Below are 21,900 nucleotides of genomic sequence, written 5' to 3'. Positions count from 1 at the left end.
AAGAAGGTGAGTACCAAAAAGGTGGGGGGAATGTACAGCTGCCAGTAATACAGAGGGGGGCGGGGAGGCCAAATTACATACCGTGGGCTCAAATGGACAAGGCCAACTTGCTCAAACAGCTACCCCCACTGTCAGAAGGCGCCAGCAAGTGGATATATGCATTTGAGAAACACACAGCAGGAGTGCCCTTGGCGGTGGGGGATGTTAAAAGCCTGCTGGTATCTGCAGTGGGAGACCAAGCAAACAGGGTCTGGGTGAAAGCGGGGTTCCACAGAATAACATTAGATTGTGACCGCCATGATGGGGCCTCATTCAACACAGTGCGGCACGCGTAAGGGATTCATTGAGAGAAACATTCCCAGACACTCCAGATTTACAGTCAGTAATGCAATGCACAATGGGAGATGAGGAAGATGCGATTGTCTTTCATTCTCTGGGTGCAGGACATGTGGAGAGCGGAAACGTATACAGCCTGGGACCAATCAACGTCCCTGTTCTATTTCATTATAAGAAGGGGGCTCCCAAAGGAAGTACAGAAGGCCCTTGATAAAATAGCTGGGATAGAAGCCAAGGGGTGGCCTGAAATTCAAAGCATCATAGTGCACCACTGTAAAAGGATCAAAGAAAAGGAAAAGGAGATAGCTCAGCGGCGGTTGGCAGACGAGGCTGAACTAGTACAAAGCAAACTGCTGAAGGTCAGTGCAGTAGCAGCAACCAGCACGGCAGGAAGGGAGCGGGAGGAGGACGGACAGATGGGAATACCAATGCAAATGGTGGCAAATTGGACAGGTAACGGCCAGGATCAATGGTCAGGGGAAATCCAGTATGAGGGACCACAGTGGCCATTGAGAGGGGGCCGGGCAATAGAGGAGGGTTCAGGGAATCAAGCGGAGGGGGTGAGGTGTATGGAGGGCCCCAAGGAGGAATGCAAGGACAGTGTTGGAATTGTGCGAGGTGGGGACATTTTATGAGAGAATGTCGAAGTAGGCCCAATTACTCATATCCAAATGAACACCAGATCAGACACCCCCACCCAGGGAGCCCCTACGGGCTACCGATGGGCGGGAATAGCCGAGACAGGCAGCCCGACCCAAGATACATGAATGAGCGTCCAATGCCCCGTAAATTACATCTCCGCAGCCTCAGTGTCATGACAGTACTACCCCCATGTGCAATAACGCTTATACTACCACTGCAAATGGTGCACCTACACCGTGTAGAGGGACAACAATGATAAGAGGAAATGTTTTTGATGTTGATGAACTCCCATGGCATTCAGCACAGGACAGCCCACAGGGAACACTTGCCTGTCCAGTACTGTCGACGAACTTTAACGCAGCAGAAGAAGCACTGGTGACGGCGGCAATAGGAAACAAACAATTTATTTTCATGGTGGATTTTGGAACGGAAAAATCATGTCTCAAGGAAGGCAGGTTCCCGCTTTCTAATCAGACTTTGGTAACGCAAAGGTTCTCTCCAGCGGTGGTCGAGGTTCCGTACAATGAAGAGCTAGACATAACGGTGGGGGGAAAAAACTGTATGGACACCCCTGCTGTATTACGAAGAGTCGCCCATTAATTTGCTGGGAAGGGATCTTCTCAGCAAGCTCAACATGACCATATCCTTCACTGACAGAGGAATAGTGTGTTCTACACCAGGCATATGTGCAATCCGTGCCATGTTAGTAATACACACCCAAGCAAATTTCCCACAAACACGCGGCATACCTGTAAATCCAGATTGTACCTACAAGGATTGAGGATACTAGCGAGAGTAGTGCCAAAATTGAAAAGTGAAAAATGGAGGGTGCCTTCAGAATTCATTTTCCGCCCAATCGCATACCCAGAAATAGTGCCAGGGTCCATAGTATCCCTAGATATACATGCAGTACAAGTGTCATCCCAAAGAATAACAGTAATGGCAATGGATATGCAGGGATGCCAGTGGAGAACAGTGCTGTGCATTGACACCAATAAGGCCCGGCGAGACCCGACAGATGAGGAACTTTTTTGTGACGCAGAAGACGATGGGGAAATAGTGATGGAAATTGCAATCCCCTGCGATGTCATGATCCAAAGAAGAGAGGTGCCACTACCCCTCGTAGCAGTGATCAAAGCTCCACCAGCATACTTTGAGGACGACATGTCCCAAGTACCACAGCAGCTGTGGACCATGGGCCCACACAATGTAGGATTACTGCATGAAGTGACACCAGTAAAGATCAAGCTCAAACCCAGGGTCATTCTACCCCGGGTAAAGCAATACCCCCTACCTAGGGAAGCTGAGGAAGGAATACAAGATACAATCTGTGCATTAATGATACAGGGTATACTAATGCCATCTAACTCGCCCTGCAACACTTGCATTTACCCGATCAAGAAAGCGAAGGGAGGGGCGTGGAGGATGATCCAGGACCTGCGCCCCCTCAATGACGTAGTACAGAAGGTGTTCACTCTTGCCCCAAATCCTGCCTCAATCCTATGCAGTATCCCAACAGAGGCCACTCATTTCACAGTAGTGGACCTAAAAACGCCTTCTTCTCCATTCCACTTGATCAAGGTTCATGGTACCTGACAGCATTTACACTGGGGGGGGGGGGTAGATATGAGCACTGCAGACTGCCCAAAGGGTACTGTGAAAGCCCCACTATTTTCAACAGAATATTGCATGAGGACCTTGGAAACATACACACAACAAGTCCAATAATTCAGTACGTAGACGATTTGTTAGTCTGCGGTAGAGATGAAAAAGAGTGCAGAGAGGATTCCATTACCCTATTAACACATTTCGCACAGAAAGGGTATAAGGTAGACAGACAAAAACTCAAAAACTGCACTACTGCTTGACAGAAGTGCTATACTTAGGTCAGTTGATATCTAAAGATGGTAAGAGAATCATGCCTGACAGAGCCGCAGCAATAAAAGCAGTAAAAGAGCCCAACACAGTAAAGGAGATGCAAAAGTTTCTCGGCATGTGTAACTACTGCCGAGCTTGGATATTGGATTATGCAGCATACACAAAACCTCTGTTACAGGCACTCAAGGAAGCACAGCGGGAAAAGACCAATTTACAATGGACGCAGGAAATACACAGCTTTTGACAATCTCAAAGAACTGATATCTACCGCCCCAGTTCTCGCGACTCTTAACTATGAGCAGGAGTTTTATTTGTTCTCACATTGTAATGGCACACTCACGACAGCTGTATTGACACAGAAGACATCCCTGGGTCACAAGCCCCAGGCATTCTACAGTGGAACACTAGATGCAGTAATGCAAGGACACTTCGCGTGCAAACAGGCTCTCGCAGCTGCCGCGTTCGCAATAGAAAAAAGTTCTACGATCGTGATGGGATGCTCTGTCACGTTATATGTGGAACACTCCCTGTTTGCCATCCTTGAAAGGTCAAAAGGCACACTAACTACTCAAAGGGCCACAGCATATGAGTTGATAATTTCTAGTGCGAACATTCATATTATGCGGTGCAAAAGCATAAACCCAGCCACATTTATCACAGAAACATGCACAGAAGACATGCAACAGCACGAGTGCGCCACAAACACGGGAGATGATGATGATGACACGCCCAAAGCACATGAAAATGCACTGTCAGAAGGGGAAATCTACTTTGTAGACAGGTCTGCCTCCATAGATTGTGAAACGGAAGAAAAGCACGTAGGAGCAGCAGTAGTTCGGGTGGAGGACGGGGAATTTGAAGTAATTGTGCAGAAAAGATTACTAGCGCACTTCTCAGCCCAAGCAGCAGAACTGGTAGCGCTCATAGAAGCAGTACACAGTGCAAAGGGGTGCATAGTCACCATTTATACAGATTCTGCCTATATGGCAACAACAGTACATGGAGGATTAGCAAGATGGGGGAGGAGAGGATACCGAAGAACAGATGGGTCCCCAGTTCAGCATGCAGCACTAATGGCGATATGTTTATCCTAGTTATTCATAGGAGTGTGTGCTGTTTGTGTGTGCGGTAGTATTCTTTTCAACATTGTTTGGCCTGTTCCTGTGTTGGGTCATTGCATATATTTGGCCAGTGGGGTATGGGCATAGAAACCTTCAAGAAAGGGACCCATCTAATTTGGAATGGTGCCAAGTTAATATGGGCCCACGGGAGCCCTGAAGATGAACATAATAGCACCACAGGTGTTACACATATCACAACGATGCAAGCCACCCCACAGTTCCCACATATAAATGAATCTGACTTCAGTGTGTACACAATGGATGACAGAACTCCTTCAGAACTCACGAAAGTGCAGAATCACCCATACCCAACGACCATGCCGGTTTCAGAAACAGCAACATCAGAAAACCCAACCACGAGAGAAGGGGGTAATGATAACAAACATATGGCCATCACTTACTATAAATTATATACACAATGGGAGGGTAAGGACGGTGGCAAGCAGGCCCAAGGAAATGAAGGAGGTGGGTTTAGGAAGAAGAAGAGGGAAACAACAGGAAAAGTGGGAGAAACATTATAAATATGGCTTAGACACAGTTGATGATCCCCAGCACCCCCACCAGACAAATAAATGGTATGTGGACATGAGCAGCACGGCAAAACAAACAACTAACAAGAGTTGCTATGTATGCTCACTTATACACCATGCCTCGGGCACTCCCATGGTATTGCTGCCACAACAAATTTTATTTGCAGAGGCCCAATGTCTTCTACATCTCGTGCTGTGCCGAATCAAAAATACTTTTCAAGCACACACAGTTTCCTTTGAACTATTGCAGAACGAGCGGACATGTTACTCCCGGCCGCAAGGAGTAATTTATGTGAAACAGCCTTTCCTGGTAATCAAGGAGACATTGCACACAGACAATAAATGGCAAAAGGAAGAAATACTATGCAAGGCAGAAGCACTGTGAGGGCTGTCTGAAGAAAAACTCTCATGGGTACAGAGAACATGCGCTCCCATATGGACTGAACACATAACAAGACTCACTTGGATTACTGCCATCGAGAAACCCTTCAAATTGCAAAAAGACATTTCTTACGAACTGTGCTTCCGTGGGGAAGGGAAAAAGGACATGGGGGAAAACTAAAACTGCAACAAAACTCTCATAATACCTGTCATGAAAAAGGGAACGGCTGCAATGATGGACACATACTGGGTTTGCGGCAACATGGCGTACCTGCATCTCCCGCAATCATGGAGAGGCACATGTCCCTGGCAACGCTGCATTCTGCATTAATGGTGATCCCAGAAAGCCATATCCATGAAGGAAGCACACATGTGGCAGCCCCAAAAGAACCATCACCAACGTCGCCTGAAACAGTTCCCATGTATGCCATAGATGAGGAAGGTGTACAAAATCCACTCTAAAGGAAGAAACGATCCTCAAACTATATTTCAGCCAAATCATCAGACCTCCTGGCCCAAATACCGTATCGATTCCGGTTGTTCAGTTCTGTGAAGAAATTTTTTGCGTCCCTCGTTGCTAGCATCCAGGCAAGAGCGAATGCCAAGTGGCTCCAGATAACAAGGTGGGAGCTCATCCAGTTGGCCAACGACACTGAAGAAGGGTTTTATGTCATCAAAGTAGAACTTAGAGCCCTGCGATTAATGACGATGCAGAATCGATATGTGCTGGACCTGTTAACGGCAATCTATGGAGGTGTTTGCCGAAAAATCGGGAGCGCATGTTGCACATTTGTACCTTCTGCAGACGCGGAGAACGGTTCCCTCTCACACGTGATAGCAGCAGTGCACGACCTCGGAGAGCGGATGAGGGACGAAGGAGGGGCACAGCCCAGCACCTGGTTTGATAATCTTTTTTCCTGGGTACCTTCCTGGCTAGGAATGACAGTAAAGCTCCTCATACCACTCATCGTCCTTTTGCTCCTCATTTTTTGTGTATGCCAATTAGGACTCCGATACTGCGCAAATGCAGTACCAAATGGTGCACTGATGATGGTAACAATGGGTCGTGCAAATGGAGTGGCACAAATTAGACAGGAGCAGGGGTGCAAACAGGAGACAGTTCAGAGCCCAAATACAGAATGACTGACATATACAACACAGGGCACAGAGTGGATAATTTGTATCATATAACCATAAGGGAACCTAGAGTGTTACAATGGTACAAGGAAGTATGAGTGGACCTAGAGGGTGAGGGAGGGTGTAATTATATGACCTGCACCCCGGATGAATATGCTAGGAGGGGGGAAAGCCTCCGAGCAGTATGCAGGGCATGGATGCCAATAAAGGGGACACCTGCATGGGATTAAGCAGTGGCAGAGGAGGAAGAACGTAAGAAATTGGGACAGTTATAATATTCGTTACTTAAGAAACCAAAGGGGGGAATCAGTGGAAGGAGGGGGCATTTTTACCCCCTCTTCCTCCATTCCTACACTTCCTGGGTAGGCCCAGTCGCGGCTGCTTTGGGTTCAGGGCCCCGGCCCCGGAGCACTCGTGCGGGAATACCCCTAGGAACGGTGACCCCCCCCCCCCTTGTAACACCCCTTATAACAGTGTAAGACCAGAGGTGAATAAGACTCCATTTTGTAAGTTACCAACTCCATTTTGTAAAGACAAAACAGCCGTGAAGTTTCAACGCAGGCCTGCAGCTCTTCCAACCAGGCACGCACAGCGAGCAAGTTCCTCCCCCTACCTCCTCCCCTTTGCCGTCTCTGCAGTTGTTCGGTTCCCATGAGAAGACTGGCTGCGAGAATGCAACAAATCCCCACTGTGTCTTCTGTCTTCCATCTCACTTCATTGACCAGATATAGCCCTGAGCAGAGGCCAGAGCAAAAGCCATCTGTCTCTATAAACCTGCCCGACACCCCACAGACCCTGGCCATAAAGAACATAGTCCCCATATCCCTCAGAACAGAGTGAACAGTTAGAAGGGACCCCTGAGTCTGTTTGATCATTCGCACTCTAATGTGGACAGAGCCAACATGCCTTTATCATGCAAGATTATATAAACCTAACGATGGGGCAATGTGTATGCGAGCGAACTACATAACATATATGTGTAACTAGAAGTTCTTATGTTAAGCCTAATAATGAAAGTGTGATGTATATTAACATATGGTAGTCAGATGCTCATAGAAATAGATTGCAACAACATAATGCACAACCAGTATAATACTGTACACGCTAGCACTAAGCTACCTCATTTTCATAAATTCAAATGTAAATATATGTATAATATTGTGTGAACGTACTACAGCAGCTAATCTTTCTCGACAAGCACAATTTCTGTTAAGGCTGCATGCACACAGACCCTGAGCCATGAACTGCTTTTTATGAAAGAGGAGCTTTGATTTGAACACACGTTTTTATTTCTTGATGAGTGTGTTTAGCCAGACAGAAAATATAGTATATTCTGAACCAGTTTGAACTGAATGCAATATAGTAAGCCACGTGTAAATGTTTGCATGTAAATTTGTGTTTTCAAGGCCCTGTTTCTTTGTGCAAGGAGGAAACATACCGCAAAGAGGTTTAAATTATCTTCTATCGTTCACGGTCTCAAGATAGATTAGCAGAGATTTAATGATGTTTGGACATTTCATCACTAAATCCCCACAATGAAATGTATGCCCATAATGATATGTGCCTCTTGTGACCTAGTCGTCCCGGCCATATATTTAGAATCCTCTTTGTTGTTGTCTGATGGACACCCCAGGCATACAATGACCCCATGAGCTCTACCCCTTAGTCAGTATATCCTGAATTGTCTAAACAGGTCAAGCGCAGTATTCAATGGATGAAGTTTAATCTATGGCCAGTAATAAATAACCTGCCTTTGAACCATGTTTTCATAAGTGTTTAAAACACAGGTCTTTGGGCTTACTGGACAAACAGATTATGGTAGTGAATGAATGGGAGTGTGTGGCCACAAGGGCAAATGCCAAATGGTTATTGTAGCAAAAGAAACATTACAAGTATCGATCCTGAATACCAACTCGATGAGCCCAGCTGACCGATTGACCCAGGACACGTCATCGTCTGACCACGTGCCCTCAAGCCAACCAAGTGCCTAAGACCCTATGGCACCTATAGGTGTCCACTCTTAGTGACCAATCACAACTGTTGATGTGCCCCCTAGGCCTTCCCTCAGCCTGATGAGGATTTTCCTGTATAAAACTGAATTGTAACATGTTTTCTGCAGAGCGCTCTCGGCGTGAGCAGAGTAGAGTCTGCTTGCCCTACTTTTAGATAAAGCCTTTGATACCACCAGCACTTGGTCTTGGTCTCATTCCCTCCTGGGATGTGTTTTTATTGACTCCATTGGGAGAATTAACTGTATTTTTGGGGGCCTATCACTTACACTTGCATTCTTCATGAGGGCATCAAGCACCTGGGTCAGCATGCGTGAAAAGAGTGGTTGTGATATGCCATGCAGCTGGCCCACTGTGTGCTGGTAGGTGCCTTTGGCCACGAAGTAGAGCACAGACACCACCTTCAGTAGAGGGGGGATGGCTGTGCAGATTTCTATCAGGCTGACGATGTTGTTGTGTATCATGTCCACTATGGTGGCGTTGGTGTCCCGGTCCAAATGGTACAGGGTGTGGATCTGCATGGGGGTTAGGTTGAATGGACTGGCTCTGAGGCGAGGTATTGGTAGCTGCCTACGTAGTACCACTGGCTGCACTGGTGGGACCTGCTGGGCCTGTCTCAACCTCCTTCTCCTCCTGCGTCTCCTCTATGCTGCCTGTTGTTGTTGTTGCTGCTGGTGTAGCAGTGCAGGCATGTCCTCCAGCCCCAGGATTGCTACAGCTAGTGGGATCATTTTGGTGTTGAAGGGGTGCGGTGTGCGGGTGTGCTCCTTTTGTGCTGGGACAGGCTCCAATCGCTCCACCTGTGGTCATTGTGTGCACCTGTGGCAGTTGGCTACGCTGCAGGTTGCTATTTACGGGTGCTCCGCGATGCCCGTGATACGTGCAGGCCCTATTTACTGCCTTCGGGATGCCGGTAAGTGCATGCCCGCGTGACTTGTGATGTCCTCCTGTTAGCGGCATCCCGGTATTGCCGCCACGAAGGGGCGCGTGTACGCGCACATGCCGGTAAGAAGGGGCACGGGGCGGCATTAACGGGTTGTAGGCTCGTAATGGCCCGGACCGGAAAATGATGCCGGTAATACCATTCCGCCATCCTTTTTTCATTACCTCCATGCTCGTAATGAGGCCCAGTGTGTTGCTTTGTGTGGCATCCAAGGACATCCAGTGTAGGTTCCAGCTGGACCCATACAGGCTTGTCTCGTGTTGGTGCACTCCTTGTTTGTGCCTTAGGTCCAGACACATATGCCACTTCTGCTTCGCCTTTCCATGGGCTTGCAAGGAGTACAGCGTGTAAAAGTAACTTACACAGAGGCATTGGGCTTCCATTATATCTGTGGGCAGTCTCAAGTCCAACCTGTGTATACACCTCTAGTGGGATTCATGATTGTATGTCCACTGCATGGTTAGCATCCCTTTTTGTTTGGACATTGAGAACCATCCTTTTTTCATGTTACATCATTATGTATTACCTTCCCTGTCTCCATTATTGTTAGCCTTCCGGCTGTATGCACTTCCCTGCCCCCTTGAGTTAGCAGAGCCACACTCAAAATAGAAGAGGGGCATGTGGTAGTTACGACACATTGAGGCACTTGTGCTATTCTGATTGGTCACTGTCAGACAGATTCACTGTTGGGTCCTCTGTTTCTGGTATGTTATACTGGACAATTGATGTTCCTGTGTACATTATTATTTTGATGTGTGAGAGTCCGTTATTTCTGAACTAGTTCCGTTTATCATTGAGCACTTTGTGACAGTAGTGTTATGTGTTAGGCACTTATTTCTCACATTTGACATTGCATGCCATGGCATGGTGTGGCAACCAGGTAACATGAACTTTGGGAGGGTTTAGGTGACATACTAGCATTTAGATGTGTACTTTGGCATGGGGTTAGTGGCATACTGCATCTTCCATGTGTGCCTTTTGTGCACCAGACCACACCAGATTGAGTTAGTTTAAGTTGGAAGGGATGCACACAATGTAGCACTTCCAAGGACACATTCTCAGAGTGGTAAGGTTGGGACAGATGATTGTCCCTTTGTCATCATTGATTGTCACCTGAAATGTGCCAGGCCTGTGTGCACTCCGCAGGGGTTGTATTTTAGGTGAATAATTGTGCCACAAGCTGGGTACGGGCAGCCTCGCCACGTGCCGTTTCCCCTCCCATGCGCAGCCATCGTGCATATGGTTGGGGTTGTGGGGGCACCACCATGTCCACCGGTACGCCACGCCGTGTTGGAACGTTGTGCAGGACACATGCTGCCACAATGATCCTACACACTACTGGTGGTGCATATAGTAGCTCTCCACCAGAGTGGTCCACGGAGCAGAAGCGTGACTTTAGCAGTCCGAATGTGCGCTCCACTAGGCCCTTAGTTGCAATATGGGCTGCGTTGTATGTAACCTGGGGTGGTGTGGTGGCGTTCCGTATTGGCGTCATCATGTAGGTACTCAGTGGGTAGGCACTGTCCCCTGTGGAGGTGAGACGGTTTGTCAGTGGTGTGGTTTTGTCTGTGTGAGACATGCATGCATTTGCAGGGCCATTTGTACTGACCAATGAGCCATGTGTTGCCATGCCTCCCAGCTTCCAGGGCCCTGTGTAGGGGTGACATTCTGAATATGAAACTATCATGGGTGGACCCTGGATAGTTAGCACATACAGAGGTAATGATTCGCTTGGCATCACATACAACCTGCACATTTGTGGAATACCAGTGCTTGCGATTGCGATAGATTTGCTCTGTGGCCCTAGGTGGACGTAGGGCCACATGGGTGCAATCAATGGCATGAAGCACATTAGGGAAGTGCGCCACCCCATTAAAGTCCTGGACCACGGCCTTCCTTTCTGCGCGTATTCAGGGTATGAAATTGTGCCTGCGGACTGAGGGGCATGCAGTCATGATTGCCAACACCTGGTGTAGGCAACGTGACTGCATGGCCTGTGACATGCCCCCAACTAGGGCAGTTGTCCACTGAAATGACCCAGTGGCCAAACAATGCAGTACATTGAGCACCTTTTCCAAGGGGCTCAGGGCTTGGGATCACAGGGTGGGTGATGTGAGGTCATCTTCCCACTCCTTGAACAGGTCTAATATGATATGAGGTGGAAACCTATACCTGGCATAGACCTGGTCATCAGGCATCCCAAAAAGGCTGGTCCTGGGTAGAAAATGTGGGCCCTGGCTATCCTCCTCCTCCTGCGGTGTCCCACGATCACTGCTGTGAAAAATGGTACATTCATTGTAGCTGTATACGCGTGTTGGTTTTTCGTGCGCCCCTTTTATGCATTGTTTTTCGTGCGTGGTGACGCTTATGCCACCTTTCGCATGGCGGATGTGTTTTCGGGTTTGCGCGTCATTTTCCTTGCGCCGGTGAGCCCTGTTCGATTCCATGAATACGTGTTGTTTACGGGCGTGTGGGAGTTGTGAGTATTTTACTGTGGTACTTCCCACGTAATGCCCACATTTACGCTTGTTGTTCCCCATTCCATGTGTTCCGCCCCCTTTTTAAGTGACTGCGGAAGGCTGGGAGTCTCACGCAAGGCGTTTGGAGTGTCGCAGTGACGTGTTGGACCCGCGCGGATTCCTTGCAAGTTCTTGGTAAGCCCCCCACATTGTGTTCCATGAATCGACAAACGCCCGCTTCCGCGGGATTTCACGCGCAAGTCCTAGTTTTTCCACGCAATGAATTCCATTAATCAGGCCCTCATTTTTCAAGCTTTCTTTCAGGTGACGGTGTCCAGGCAAGATGGAAAAGGGTGGCGGTGCAGAGCAATGCAGAGCAGCCCGCAGAACTGCAAAACTGCACACAGCCGCACACCACGTGCGCGTACCGTGCTAGGACCAGTTTTTAACAGGCACCTCCTCCAAAATAGCAGCAATGATGGAAAGATTCCCAGACAGGACTACAAGCTCCTTCAGGCTCGATCCAAAACTGCACACAGCCGCACACTAAACAAAACAGTTCAACCTGTTTCTATGTCTTTATAGAAATGGAGCCCAGGCACAGGATGAAAGACTCCTCTGTTTGGACAGACTTCAGGATGTTAGATGCTCATGCTCCAATGCACACGTGCAGAGAACAGCTTCACATCCCTAGAAAGGGCTCTTCCACACATGGGGCGGCCTCTGCTAAAGAGGAAAGCCTTGGAGGGCCTCTGCTGCTGAAACACAACACGAATAAAAGCAAGGGATACAATTCCCAGTTCCGGTCGAAACACAGTGAGGTCGAATCCACTGCCCGGACAGCTGTCAGACACTTTGATACATGAAGTGAAGCTTCATGCTGGATTCCTCCGACTTCTGAGCACTGTAATTGTTTTCATAATTTGTGATTTATGTAATGCTTCAGGATGGATTCGTCCAGCTTTCAAACTATAATATTTGTCATGACTTTGTGGCTTATATAACACTTCATTTTGGATTCCTCGAGCTTCTAAGCGCTATTGTTGGTGCCGTAATTGGGTGATTCCTCTTGTCCCTAATGCAGGATTCCTACAGCTTTTCACTGCTTTAATTGGTTCAGCCATTTTGTGATTTGTATAGCGCTTCATGTAAGATTCCCTCAGATTCTAATGGTTGTAATTAGTTTCCTAATTTTGTCGTTTTTTTTTATAGTGCTTCATACTGGTGACATCCAGATTCTAAGCACTGTAATTCATCAATTGATGAGTAAATGTTGCAATACGTTTTTTTTACTTTATTTGAAGCATGCTTGTTTCAGTTTGTCTTCTACACTGTAAAGGTCCTGTATTTTCTGTCTCGAAGCAATGAAAAATGATTACTTTCTTAATTGAAAAATGCTGAAATAATGCAGCAAAAAATGCACTAGGGGGCAGCAAAATTGTCTTTTTTGTACCGAAAAATGTTTCATTCCATGCAGCAATATCCTGGAGGGTATGAAAACACTTCTGAGCCCATACATTTAATATGTGCACAAGCACTAATAATTAAGAAGAATACACAAAATAAAAACAATGTTAGACCCTGCGGCCTGGTAGGTTGTTAACTTACATGGTCTGTCAGAACCATAACACCATGCACACATCTTATCTACATTGTCCTTCCCATGCAGACAATGTACCCTCGGTGTGATGGCGACATTCTTGCAGGCAGGACAAAGGCAATGACGGTGTACGTCTCCCAATACCAGACCAGTCCCCACTTCGGGGGATGCCTCCATCACTGCTGCTCTCATACTATTTTTTATCATAAAAAAGAACCCCATCCACCCTTCAATATTTCTTTTTCCACTAGGCCAGCAATGCTGTCAAAAACAACTGTGGGGGTCCTAGCAAATGCGACACAGTGCGCCTCATGCTCCGAGAGAGAGATGGATTGAGAAAGCGATAGACAGAACGGGGCAGAGAGAAAGAGTGAGAGAGAGCGCATTAGATTGGCGTTTGATACGCCAGTTGAAGCTATTTCAAAATGTATGTTTTAAAAGTTTTATATAGCAATGTGGTTATAACATAAGATTAATATCCTATTAAGATGGAGAGCAAGCTATGTAACCCATATATCATTAGCTGTACATTTTGTTTATGTAAGAAGGAATTGCCATGCTTCACTGTGTAAATACACAAACATTATACAATCTGTACCCACATCAAAATGCTCTGAATAAAACTAAGAAAAAATGTATTCTCACATGCTCAGCAAAAACAACAATGGCACCCAGTGATGCTGCTAGCTCAGCAACGAAACCTGAGTTTTTGGCACACTCCCATATGTCATCTTCATTTCCAGCATAGAAGAAGATTGGGCCCTGGAGCTTGATCCAATATTCATCTGTGGGAGAAGAAAAATACAAAGCACATCATTATATAAGCACAACCACCCAATGCATAATAACTGTGACAAACTATGGCCCCAATTTTTCTACTTGTTGACGTGTATTTTTACAAGGTTGCAAGTTCCCTCATTAGTTCCAAGAAGTCCTTATATAAAAATATCTGAATCCCTTCTTGGAACGTCTGATCAAAATCAGTTACCTTAAAAATACTTTGGAAATAACTTACCTATAAAAGTGTAGTTCTCCAGTATGGCTTGTCTTTTATAGATTCCTATACTATGGATATATCTGACCTTTCAGGCTGGGTAACTTCACACAAAATTATTATGCATTTTAGTGAAATGCCCTCTTGCCAGTGAACAAAACACAGAGAATGGAGTATTTTTTCCATGCCCATGGTCAGGTGACAGGAAGGAAATGGAGGAGAAACTAGAAAGCACAGAGTCTAGAGCATGCTAGAGACCATAAACCTGCCAGAGAACCCTGTAGGTACAAGAGGGCAAAGCATGCTCAGCAAAGGTGGAGACGCGGAAGGCTGGTAGATTATGGGGCAGAAAACAATAGCAAGGGCAAAGATATCCACAGCTACCAAAGAGGCTGCCAAGTCACAGAGTCACCTGAAGACTCCCGGATTAAGAGCCGGCACCTAGAAAACAACCATTATGACCACCCAGAGTCATGACGAAATACCACGACAGAGATGCCTGTAAAAGAGTGGACAAGTGGTAAAATCGAAGAGCTGCGGGCGGGGCTAGCTGAAGACACCAGCAGATGCTGCTCTGCTGAGCTCCCGACTTTCGGTCCCGTCCCGACCTGAAAAGACCCCAAAATAATGCAGATCGAATCACCAAAATAAAGCGAGGGTACCCCCATGAAGTGAGGACACTGCCGCTCAAAATGCAACTACTCCCGGCACCGAAACAAGGAGCAACGGCCCATTGAAGGTGCCAGTGGTGGGCAGCAAAATGGCAGGTGCCTCAGAGCTGGAGGAGCAGAGGCGTGCCCCCTCCTGTGAACGAGCCCGCAGGAACTGATCGGGAGGATTGGCACCTCCCACAGTGAGTAGGGCCCAAAAGAATAAATGTTCGGAGCAGGGGACAGCACCTGAAGTGGGGAGGAGGAGCGATCGCCTTTGCTGCTCAGGCCGCATTCACAACGCGGCAATAGAAAGGGACACCCTCCACCTGAGCAAATAAGGCAGCCACCAAACAGTGGTTGCCAAACCATAGCCAATTAGCGCTGCATTCACAACATGGCAATAAGGAAGGACACCAACCCACCATAGCGGAAGGAACACAGCGTGAGGAGGCACCTGGAGAACACCTCAAGCTGCGGAGTGAGTGGGGCAGGATATCGCCCAGCAACCCAACATGGCGGCAAAACAACCGGCAAAACAGATGGCTCCACAAACAGAGGGCATTAAGGCGCTCATGCAGGGTGCATATCCACAATAGCGCGTACTGCAACAAACCAATGTCCAAATCCACTCGCCACCCTTTACTCACCTGGAGGAGGAGGGCCCCCCAATCAGAAGGTCATATCTGATGGCCATGTTGAAGCATTTAAAGAAGGACATTAAAGAGAGTGCCACTGACCTAACAAAGGCCATCTCAGACCTAAAAAATGTAATGGTGGTGGAGAGGTGAGCGGACGATCTCGAGACTGCAGCATGTGATCAGGGACACGCTCACGACGAGCTGGCGCAACAAATATACTCCATGGAACAACAAATGTAAATAGTCCTGGACAAACAAGAGGAGAAAGAAAACAGGTCACGACAAAACAACATTTGGATTTGGGGCGTTCCCAAGGCAATATTAGACAGGGACTTACAGGAATATGTAAAGAGTTTGTTCCAGGCAATCTTGGGAATGGAGAACGAGCGTGAACTAGTGCTTGACCGTCGAACGAGCGTGAACTAGTGCTTGACCGTACCCACTGGGTGTACTCCGCTTTCCAAATTTGCGGAAACCTTACCCCGGATGTCCTGACCAGAGTCCATTTGTACTAAGGAAAGGAGGAAATAATAAAGGAAGCCTGCAAACAAGAACCAGTGGGATTTAGAGACACTCCATTGGCCCTATACCAAGACCTGGCGCAAGCAACACTCAATAAATGAAAGCGCATCCGAGTAGGTACAAGTTGGCTTTGCTCAAACAAGACACGATATCGATGGTCGATCCGGTGCGCTCTGCGATTTGAATGGCAGGGGCAACAATACTCGATCTCTAAGGAAGAAGAAATGGCTGACGAAGGGGGGAAAGAGGGGCACCCCTCTAGACCAAAGGAGGGTCCAGAGGACAAGGAAGAAGTCCTACCGTCAGGGAGGAAAGAACAATGGAGATCGGCTTGCCTGCTGCCCAAGGGGAGAAATAAAGGAGCAAAGGATGGGGCACAACCATGAAGGAAACAGCAAGCAGGTACCAGATGCTTTGAAGAGGGGACGATACCACAAAAACAATCGGCAAATCATAACTGAACGAAGACTTTATGACATTCAGATACTACATGAATATGGAAGGAAGAACGGAGGGACAGGAGAGATAGCCATCCTCCTGGGTGGTCTTGATATCCAGTGGAGGATGACTAAGATTGTATGGGGAATTGGGGGGTTGAGGAGGGTACAGTTAATATTGTTGGGTTTGATGGGATGGTTGGAATGGTGGTGCGAGAAGCCAGGTTAGTCACTCAATGGAAAGGGTCATGGAAGGGTCTTATTGAAGGGTTTCAAACAGGGATAGGCTGATGGCTGACCTAGACATGGTTTCCCTAAACGTCCAGGGCTTAAACACCCCAGTCAAAAGACGCTCCATAGTAAGGCGTCTGACAGAGCTGCATACCACAGGGTTGCCTGGCTACAAGAAACGCATTTGCTCCCGAAAGATGAGGCATACCTCATACATAAAGTATTCCCAAAACAGTACTTCACCTCTAGTGGGGAGAAAGAAGGGAGTGGCGATACTGATCGGTATGGAGGCAGAATTCACTAAACAGTTCTCACACAAGGACCCAGAGAGTAGATTCTTGGTGGTAGGGGGAATGTTACAGGGCCAACAAATGACACTGGTGGCGATTTACAGTGCCAACAAAAGGCAGACAATGTTCTCACTAATTTGTGGGGGAATCTATCAGGGTGGTGCGTGGGGAAGGTATTAGTAGGGGGGACGTTAACTGCGTACTGGACCCACTCGTGGACAAGAGTCTCCCCCCACACATGCAGATGGTAGACACAAGACTAGCTCTGGCGCAATTCCTCAGGGAATTGCACCTCATAGAGACCTGCCGGTTCTTCCAGCCCCAATCCAGCATATATACACACTACTCGGCGGTCCATATGGGATTCTTCCGCATAGATATGATCCTAGTCTCCGATACACTCATATGCCAGGTGACAGACTTAGAAATGAAGACAAGATACTTATCGGATCACGCCTCGTTGATCCTTCATTTGGAACCACTGACCATAGCACCGGAGGGGCGGAAACCGTGGTGTCTCAAATGCCCTAATATTAAGGGGCCCATATGGAGGACACCCTAAGACACTCCTTTCGGGAGAATGACACACAGGGAGCAAACTGGGGTATAGTGTGGAACGCGAGTAAAGCAGTAATGAGGGGGGAATTCATAGCTAAGACATCCGCATACATGAGAGAAAGGGAACTGGTGAGAGTGGCACTCGAAAAGGTGGTAACAGAAGCTGAAGGCTTGCACAGAGACACTGGGTCCAAGAAGGCATGGCGGGCTCTGATGAAGGCAGACATCGTTAGTTATTCGTAGCTTCTACATCTACAGTAGCCTATCGTTTACTGAATATCCCTATACAGAACAGACTAACTATCCCTCGATCGGGTGCTATCTCCCGAGACAGCGCTGGTGTACCGCCTATCTAGGTTAAGGGATAGCAAAGAGACTAGCCCTTTCCTCTCTCACTACTTTTTTCACAACTAAAAACAGTTGCACACTGTAGGAAGTCAACATTTATTTTTAATCCTTCCCTCTCATGTGTCTTATAGGATTTGTTTAAAAACGAAAAATAAAAAATCAGTAAGTGATAGGCTACTGTAGATGTAGAAGCTATGACTAACTAACTAACATAATTTATGTCTGTGTTGTGAGGAAAAGTATAAAGCGTCAGGAAGATGTTGCTGCTCTGAGACTTTTGTGTTATTTAGGGCTCTGATGAAGGCCAGGGTTAAACTAGAAGCACACCTGGCAGATAGATTGGACCCATTACTAATACAAACAAAACAAACATACTATGTGAAATGGGACAAGGCAAACAGATTCCTGGCAGAAAAGCTCAGGAATCAGCGAGCAAAGAACTATATTACTCAGCTGAAGAATGGGGAAGGGAAGTGGCTGGAGGTTGTCACCCCTCTGTGACAGCTTCACTGTTCAAATTGCTCTCCTGTGTTTTGACTCTCTGGCCATTGCCGACACGGCTAGATGTTAGGGATGACGAAATGGTGGAGGCTGTGTGGGGAGAGCAGACCTTGCCTCCATTGAACAACAGAGCCTGGTCTCTCTCGTGGGCGCTCAAACATCTTCTGTGCCCGAACAAGTGCTGGGGATGGCTGCAAAAGAGCCGTTGATTCCCCTAGCTGTTAAGGAACACGTTGATGCAGCTTCCGAGAGAGCTCCGGAGAGGCGGGAATAACGACATGCCAGCGGCCAATAGGGGACACTGCTTTGGAATTGTCTGAGAGAAATGGGCCGGGTAAAACTTTAATTAACGGTGGGGAGGGAACAGCGGTTACACCGAACTCTTTGTCCACCTCATCCCTGGCCATTCGTCTATCTCAGGACATTGTCCTTATCCAGGCCTCTTTGAACAACAAGGCTGTTTGGAAAATATCTACCTCTTCAGCCCAAATGTCAGAACTGTGGAAAGAGCTGGCTTCTCCAGGCTCGCTGGGTTTAAGCCATCAACAGACCCACCCGCAACCTTTGTCTGAAAACCTGCTGACTGCCCGGGGAAATATTGAAACCATGGCTACTCTGTCTGAGAAACCTGTGGGAGAAGCCAGGGGCAACTCGTCAATGCTGGATGCGGAGTGTCAGGCACCTTTAGATAGGAGGAAATCTCCACTCATTTCTGCCACCCTGCAGGACACTACGTCCCTATCTGGGGCATCCACCCTGAACGACTCTGCTTTTTCACCCGTCCACGATTCCCAAAGACCCCCAGATGGGAACTTTCTATGCAGCAAATACAAGATACGATTATGTCTGCGCTGTCAATTTCCTTGACACCTTTCATTACACTTTATGAGGCCATAAACCAGGACTTTAAAGATCAAGCTACACTACTTGTTATGGTTCATTCAACATTTTTTTTTTTGGAAGCATCAGCATCAAAAGTGCAAGCATGGCTGAACTATGAGGCCGAACAATCCAATAACTGGCAAATGAGGCTGAGCAACATGGCAAGAGCAGAGCAGTCGGATAAGACTGCAATGATGGAGGCGATCTTGGACTCCCAGAAATGGGTCAGATGCTGTGTAGACACTCGAATTACACATAGCCTATATAGCGAGTGTGACCAGGGTAAGACTGCGCAGTGGGATGCCTCTGCCACTACCCTAACACAATGCACTACGACCAATCCATCTGGACCTGCAGACTCTCCAAGGTCCCGAGTTGAGGAAACTCTGGTGACCCTATCGGGTAAATCAGGGGAGCCTGAATCAACCGTGAAGGCCTCAACCATTAAGGGAGAAACCCTCTGCCATTGTACCAGCTCTTGTAACAGCCCCTGCGATCATCATTGAAGATTCTGAAGGAGCAGCAGGGGTCCTGATTCCCCCAAATTCCCCATTGCCTTTAGGTAGTTCTGGCCCTCTAAAGCCTAATTACTCCATCTTTGAAAAGAAACAGAAATCAAAGAGACTGGGCGCCCCATCACACAAAACCAAAATATCTAAGAACCAGCCTCAGTGGAAAAAAGTTAAATTCAACTCTTCTAGAGCCTTCTTGCGCAACTTGAAACCTCTGAGGCCCATTGTCACTAAACAACCAGAAATTAAGGAATACCGTGGCGAGGGCCTCGAACCTAACACGAAACGCAAGGACGTAAGCAATGACAAGTCCTCTCCAGGAATGGAAGAGGTGTTGGATGAAACTCAGGATCTGGAAGACAGCCAGCCAGCGATTTACATAATCTATCGAATCTTCAGAAGAGACTCTCAGTCGTAATCAGACCCAACTAGGGATACAGAGTCGTCCTCCGGTTAGGCAGAATCCTGCGCAGTTCCCTTATGGAGCACTACAGAAGATTAGGACTACAGGTATATGCAATAAATCCCCTTTGCTATCAGTCTGTACCACAAAGATTTAGTTGGTAGCTGTGGCTGAGCAGTGAGACTTATCTCAAGAGGGAGATTAGCAGTATTCAGGGTTCACACAATAGAACTACAGCACTATGGAACAAGGAAACACTGACCAAAGCTTTGTATCAAAAAGAAGATATATATTTATTTATTTTACACCCTCTTAGTTCTTCAAACAAATCACTACTATTAAAGCAAGTTAAACAGTCAAGAAAAGTATACACAACTCCCTATTTAAATTGTAGACAAGTTTGAGCAAGAGTGAAAAATGAGCAAAATGGCACAGTGTAAAACCAAGCAGAAATAGCACTCATTGGGAAACGGCTGCTACCTGCTCTGCTTTTCTCCAATGCTCTGCTGAATTTCTTCAAAACACAAGGAAAGCGCAAACTATACAACGACTCTGAGTTGTCGGACGCAGAAATTCTTGAGGCACTGGAAGAGACTCCTCCATCAGCCAAATGCAGAAAAACACAACTAACCAAGTCTGCAAATCAGGACGTGCTGACCACAGAACACTTGCCTTGTCCAGCCACTGACGAACCTAGCTCAAAGACAGTGCCCTGCAACCAATCAGAAGCAATGGTCAAAATAGCTGACATGCCAGCACAACATCTGCAAGAAACATGCACAGACTCTTTGCCCACTGTCCAACTGGAACTCCCGATCACGGCTCCCACGGAACAATCCCTACCCAAAGTGGGAAAGACAGACGCACTGGTCAACACAAGTCGAAACCACCACCCAGAAGCCCTAGGTCTGAAGCTAGCAAACCCAGAGGTTTCTACAACTAGTAAAACAACTGAAACATCGCTAACAGAAGTGCGAACGCACCAGCATGCAATGCTGGACATTCTCGACCTACTCCAGCCCAAAGTATACCCTGCGCATGACGGAATGAGCCCGCAACCCTGGACCAAAGCTCACATATCGACATCCAACGCCCGTCTGTCTGTCCAATCTTACCCAACTGATCTTTTACCACAATCAGCCTCAAGACGCGGCCCATGGAATTCTTCGCCAAGGATTGCTAACCTACCAGAGGCAGCCACTACTACACCGGGACAGCGGCACTCAGTCTCAAGCACTTTACCAACAGGCAGTAGAGAATCCTCCCCAAAAAAGGGAAGTGCAACTGAATCTCAAAAATCTACATTAAAAGATTTGCCAAATAATAAGAGAGACATGTCTACGATAATGTCAGCCATAACAATTGCTATGGCGCCTTTTTGCAAACTCTACGAAGCCATAGGTGACGCTTCGAAAGACAACACTGCTACTCTGGCAATCATCCAATCTAAGCTGTCCTATCTGGAAGGCTTTATTACGGCCATTGACCTTAAATACGACATCTCAGAAAGGAAAAGAGATAGAATCGAACCCGAGGCGGAACATGGCCCGGCCGTCACAAGCTCAAAACTCGTGCCACTGGGGCCGCAAGAATCAAAATCAACTCAGACTCTTAGTCCAAAAGAGAACTATGAAATTGCTTCTATTTTTCTCAGCAAAAATAAACCTGCTCCAACTCCGAACAGATCATCTACGAAGATCGTTGCCACGCCCACCAACAATGTTGGTCAATTGCAAAACCAGGAGCTGGGGAAAAAAGCTCTCAAACTTGCGGAGAAGGAGCAAACAAACCCCCCAATTCGACACCTTCTCAACGCGAACTATCCACCACCCACATTGAAAACTGCACCAACAAATGGCAATGCCACCATAGAACCACTGCAAATGTCTGCCGCC

General features: G+C 47.3%; 1 protein-coding gene across 1 annotated transcript in view; it reads right to left on the bottom strand.

The window, feature by feature from the left end:
* DPP7 (dipeptidyl peptidase 7) overlaps positions 1-21,900 on the bottom strand; it is a 3,316,481-nt gene that overhangs the window by 2,906,589 nt on the left and 387,992 nt on the right. Inside the window, exon 2 of the mRNA XM_069612152.1 lies at positions 13,682-13,821. Coding sequence (XP_069468253.1) covers positions 13,682-13,821 — 140 coding nt within the window. The remainder of the gene's footprint in view (positions 1-13,681; positions 13,822-21,900) is intronic.

This window comes from Ambystoma mexicanum, chromosome 8 (genome assembly GCF_040938575.1).
Source record: "Ambystoma mexicanum isolate Mex_15411 chromosome 8, UKY_AmexF1_1, whole genome shotgun sequence".
Classification (NCBI taxonomy): Eukaryota; Metazoa; Chordata; class Amphibia; order Caudata; family Ambystomatidae; genus Ambystoma; species Ambystoma mexicanum.
The sequence above is the reverse complement of the archived record's forward strand: the minus strand, read 5'-3'. Positions and strand labels throughout refer to the sequence as shown.